The sequence below is a fragment of the Poecilia formosa genome, unplaced genomic scaffold (genome assembly GCF_000485575.1).
Source record: "Poecilia formosa unplaced genomic scaffold, Poecilia_formosa-5.1.2 Scaffold114, whole genome shotgun sequence".
NCBI classification, from domain to species: domain Eukaryota; kingdom Metazoa; phylum Chordata; class Actinopteri; order Cyprinodontiformes; family Poeciliidae; genus Poecilia; species Poecilia formosa.
In genome coordinates this window covers 31,001-36,500 of record NW_006800053.1, presented here as the reverse complement: position 1 = coordinate 36,500, position 5,500 = coordinate 31,001, and the positions used below count along the sequence as shown (strand labels likewise).

The 5,500-nt window shown below is 39.7% G+C and overlaps 1 protein-coding gene across 1 annotated transcript in view; it reads left to right on the top strand.

The window, feature by feature from the left end:
- Window positions 1-3,727, top strand: part of LOC103143704 (interferon-induced very large GTPase 1-like) — a 14,963-nt gene extending 11,236 nt beyond the window's left edge. Inside the window, exon 12 of the mRNA XM_016675439.1 lies at window positions 3,534-3,727. Coding sequence (XP_016530925.1) covers window positions 3,534-3,727 — 194 coding nt within the window. The remainder of the gene's footprint in view (window positions 1-3,533) is intronic.
- Window positions 3,728-5,500: the final 1,773 nt, after the last annotated feature.

Sequence of the window (5,500 nt, the reverse complement as noted above, 5' to 3'; positions counted from 1 at the left end):
ACTGGGATCACTCTGTCACATTTCAGCAACAAAATCCAAGACCTGTGGAACGCCTTGATGAATGAACAATTTGTTTTTAGTTTCAAAAACACCCAAGAAATTGCAGTTTACAGAAAACTGGAGGTCCAGTATGGGAACTGGACTTGGGCCCTGAGGAGTGAGATGCTGAACATTGAAAACCAACTTTATCCTAGAATTGAAAAAGGCCAACTGGACAAAGTTGAAAAGAACGACCTTATCAAAGAAATGGCTAAAACATATGAAGATGTAACAAAAAGTATGACAGCTTATTTTGAAGATGACAAAGACAAAGAGATGTTGGTTCAGTGGCGGGGCCGATTTGAGAACAAAATCAAAGAGTTTCATGAGGAACTTGTGAGAGGGGTGAAAAGAAAACTGGATGAAGTAATCCAGCAAAATAATGCTAGAAAAATGCTTGACAAGAAGAAGACAGAGTTTGAAAACTATCTACAACAGAAGAGCAAAGAGCTCGCTCACCAGTTAAGATGCATTGCAGCAGATGAAGAGGAACTAAAAGCACAATTTAGCGACGTTTGGAGTCACTGGGTTAAGGAATTAACCACAGATACAAAACCCATCGAGAACATAAATTTGGAGGAAGATCAGATTGCTGTCCTTCAAGACCTTGGGGTTGAATGGGGACTCATTGGTGAGTCAAAAAAAGGTCAGAGATACAAAAATATCTCAGAAACTGGAACCTATGTTTGTTATATAACCCAAAAGAAGTATCAAAAACAATACGAGGAAAGCCAACAGTCTCAGGGAAACAAGAAAGAAGCAGACAAAGACACAAGCGGACAAAGCAAAACCTTTTTTGGCTTTTTACAACAATTGTTTGGAATGGCATCAACAACACAGCATGTGGAATCAGAGAATCATTTGCAGTATGAAGAACAGGAATTGATCAGATCATTTGTTAAAAAGGTTGAACAAGAATGTCTTGAGGCCATTAGAAGCAAACCTGTTGCAACAAGAGGTTACAGGTCAACCTACTTGCAGGAACTGGCCAAAAATGTTAAACAAAAAGTGGCAGAGTTTGAATCAGGGAAGAAATTTACATTCAAGAAGGAGTTTACAGTTGATCTTTCACTGTATGTGTTTGATAGGGCTGAAGTTTGGCTTTTAAACTCCCACAAGATCTACAGAGACAACAATGATGCTCTCACTTATTTGGACAACAAGAAAAATGAGTATTACAACATTTTCAGAAGCTTCTGCAAAGGAAGTTCATCTGCTGTGGTGTTTGGAGAAATTATGTGTGAAAAACTCAAAGTTTCTGCTGTTGAAGCCGTCTGTAACAAGACTGGAGTTGATATTGCTGGACAGATGATGTGCAGTTTCCCTGCATTCAATGGGAACAGACTGAACTTAGAGAAACATGTGTTGGCATCTCTGGCAGAGAAAGAAGACTTTAACAGATTCACCACCTATATCAGAAATCCAAGAGCTCAAGTCGAGGCTTTCATCAAAGAACAAGTAAAGAAATACATGTTCACAACACAGAAAGTTAAAGCCCAGAATATCCTGAAGAAAAATGTAGAAGGAATCAGCAGAGTCATCAGTCAGGCTTTGTTTGAGGCAACACAGAAATTCAAACACAGAAAAGGAAACATAGAAATGTGGGTAGAGGAATTTTCTAGAAAACTAAAACCAAAGTTGATACTTGATACTGTTAGTTGTCAAAACTTCAGTGACATAAACAATTTTGACTTCCTTAAAGAAGAGATAGAGAAAGGCCTGAAAAGAATCACAACAGAGATGAGCGAACTCTCCCTGGAAAAGGTGAATGACTGCAGACAGAAACCTGATCAGATCCTGATTGATCAGCTGTGTAACTGCTGCTGGGAAACGTGTCCATTCTGTGCTGCTGTTTGCACCAACACTTTGAAGGACCACAGACCTGAGAAGCACAGCGTTCCTTTTCATCGACCCAATGGGGTTAGAGGTTGGCATTACAGACGAACAGATGATCTGGTCATTGATTTCTGCACCACATTAGTTGCAAGTGATGGAAGGTTTTACCCAGAACACGACTCAGAATGGAGTGTTCCCTATAAACAGTATCCAACAGCTGGAAAAAAATATGCTTCATGGAGCATTACAGCTGATAACTCTATGTTGGCCTACTGGAAATGGTTTGTTTGCCACTTTCAAAAGGAACTTGAAAACTACAATAAAAATAAATTCCAGGGTTATGGAGCAATTCCTCAACAATGGAGAACCTTAAGTAAGAAGGACGCCATTGAAAGTCTAAATGAAATGTGTAGTCTGTGAGTGACGTACCACTGTTGATCAAATCTAATTTCATACTATACTTTGTGCTTAGGATCACTGAAATAGTTTCAAAGAAGTGTGCTTTACTTGATATTAGTTGTCAGTGTTATAGTGTTTTTTTCATATTCTGATAATCCTTTGGCGATCCAAATCACTGAAATAATCACTGTAATGGTCACAAACATCTTTATGTTTTACTTCATATTAGTCTCCAGTCTTATTGATTTTTTTTCCTTTTATTTTGTTTTCTTCAGTTACCCAAAGAAGGGATTTAGGAAATCACAACTGAAATATCAAATATGAGAATGGACAGGGCATACTGTACACCTTGACTTTTATGTACATTTTCATGTTAACACCTGGCTAAGAATATTGTAAAATCAAAATCTTCATTCATTTACTTTGGGCTAACAATGGCAGTGGTATTCAGCCAATAATAATATTAAGGATTATAAAACTCTCATAAGAATGTTGTTTGAAACATGTAATTCTTTAAGGAGAACAAGTGTTTTTTTTTAATTGTTATGTTGTTAATGTTCAAACTTTACTGAGTTAAAAATTATTTGCTAAACAACTGAATCAAAAAGTTTCTCAACATTTTTGCCTTTTCAACTGTTTTGTTTTGGTTTCTTTGATCATGTTGTGCAATGTCAGCTACAACTTTATTTTTCTCTAACTAATATAAAATTATAAAAAATGTATTCTTTCTCTTAAAATGAATGCAATAAATTTTGTTTTTGTGTCAGATCACATCAGTTATAGGACATTCTGCAACAGTGAGGAAGACTGTTACCAGTGAAAATGTTTTTTGATTATAACAGTTTTCTCTTCTTAAGCTCCTCAAAAATAAATAAATAAAAATTACAGGTTTTGGATCAAGTCATTATTTTTTCAGGAGTCTTGGTGTTAGGAGAATGGAGTTTGGGTTCTGTGTGGGGTTTGCTTTTTCCTCTGTTTCCACCAGAGAGCCACTGTGGACGATTGACCAGGTGAGCATCTCACACACTTAGAATCATTTAGGTTCATCACCTAGAAGATAAGAGGAGCTAGTTGCCAGGCTTCAACGCTTGAGTGTTATAGCTCCATGGTACCCTGAGCCAGTTACTGTTCCTACGACTTGCCTCCCTTTAGATTGTTGATTACTCCTCGACTTACCTTCTAGTATCCTCCTTGCAAGGTTCCATGGTACCTCCTGGCTCCTGTTCCTTGAGATCTTTGATTGTCCACGTTTCCTCAAGATAAATACCTCTGGTTCCTGTTCCACGACTGGCAATGCTCCACTCCTCTTCCTCAAGCCAGCGAAACCTGTCAACCCTCCAACATCACCACGGTCCAGCAGCTTCACTCTGGTTACCCACAAGATCTCCCTCGCTCTGACACTTTCCCCACACATTCACAGCCTGTGTATGAACTCATTGTGCACAATCAATGAAGTTTATTTGCATAACACATTTCAGCAATAAGGCAGTTTAAAGTGCTTTATATCATAAAAACACGGAAATACAAAGTCATAGAACACAACACCTGAAGCATTACATCTTGTCAAGTACCATCGTTATATCAAAATGTGGATTGTTTCGTTTCTAATGTTTTAAACTGGTAACAGGTTCTTGAAGGTTTCTCAGAGACTGAGCGCAAGCTTGCTCAGTAAAAACATGCTTTTTATATTGTTATAAGACACTCTTTCACTTCCTCTTTGTACAACGCTCCATTATGAGAGAAAACACTGATGTCTGGTTCCACTTTTTCCATGAAAACAAGGTACATCCATGGTTCAAAAAAAATAACACTTGTCAATATGAGTCTAAACAGAAAGGTCAAGCTTAAAGTTTGACTTTAAGGTTGACTTAAAGTCTGCACACTGTTTATGAATGTTTCTAAAGATCAATAGATAAAAAGCCACAGCTTGGGGGCCTATGTAGTGGCACAAAAAGTGGGTATGCACTGTAAGCGACTACAGGGGGGCGCAAAAAAACGATGTGGGGAATTTTTTTCTAGTCGACATTTTCCGTATTTAACAGCTATTTGTGCATGCATGAAATGATCAGTAATGGAGGAATGGCACTGATTAGGCGCCACTCCCTACCCCCCACTCCTTCACCACTCCTCTTGTCGCCCCCGCCGCCCCTCCCCATACACACATTTATGGTAGCTTGGGCACGCGTTGAGGCGCGTTTTTTTCTTCTTCTTTTTCTTTAAATGGTAGTGCACTCGACAACAGGGAGCTAAAGATGGGCCGGGAGAAAAAAAACTCCGGGGCACAAAACAGAAAATGGAATAGGGGGAGGGATAAAGATGTTGGAGGGATGAAGAAAAGCTTTTCAAAGTGATTGAAAGACAGTAGGTAAGTAATGTTAGTGTATCAACAGGAGGGTTGTAAATATTCAGGTTAGCTTAAGCTAGCCTAAAATGACAGGTGGTTGTTGTTGTCTTGTTAGGGTTGCTACCCGTCCCATAAAATACGGAATCGTTTCGTATTTGACTGCTAATTGTTGTGTCCCGTATTGAACCGATACCGGTTTGTTCCATATCAGACATATACAGACACACAGATCTCAACAATAATGACCAAAACATAACACTGGAAATATTAAGGTCAGCTAAAATTTCGTGGCGGGAGCTAAATAGTACCCCCGGAATGGTACGGACCGCTGGACACTACGCAGCCGCGGTGAGCTAACCCGTGTCTTTTTAAAACATCCTCTACCCCAGTGGTTCCCAAACTTTTTCCTCTGCGCCCCCCCCCCCCCCCCCCCCCCCAGTGGTTTCCAAACGTTTTCTGCCCCACACCCCCCATTGGATTACAAATTGCTGTCTGGGGGGGGATTCTTAGAAACTCCCTGTCTCTAAGTACGGGGGTGGGGGGAATCGACTTTTTTGGGGGCAAAATGAATGTACATAGCTGAACAAAGACAACAACATCGGTAGCCTACAGGCTACTTGTTAAGCTTAAGGTTCTGTATTGACATTAGCTAGTCATCATTTAGCTAACATTACCTGCATCCAACAGCTTTACTCAACTCAGTAGGTTAGGTAGATGGAAAAACTGTGAAAAGTTCTTTGTGTTTTGCTGGTTTGCTGCCGTGATTCTAACACAAACCTACATATTTCCGCACAGCAGCAGCAGGTCTCTTTCACAGGTGTAAACCCAGCACGAGTGTAGCGCTCATGTTGCGTTTAAAGGCGGCTCGGAAAAACAGGTTAC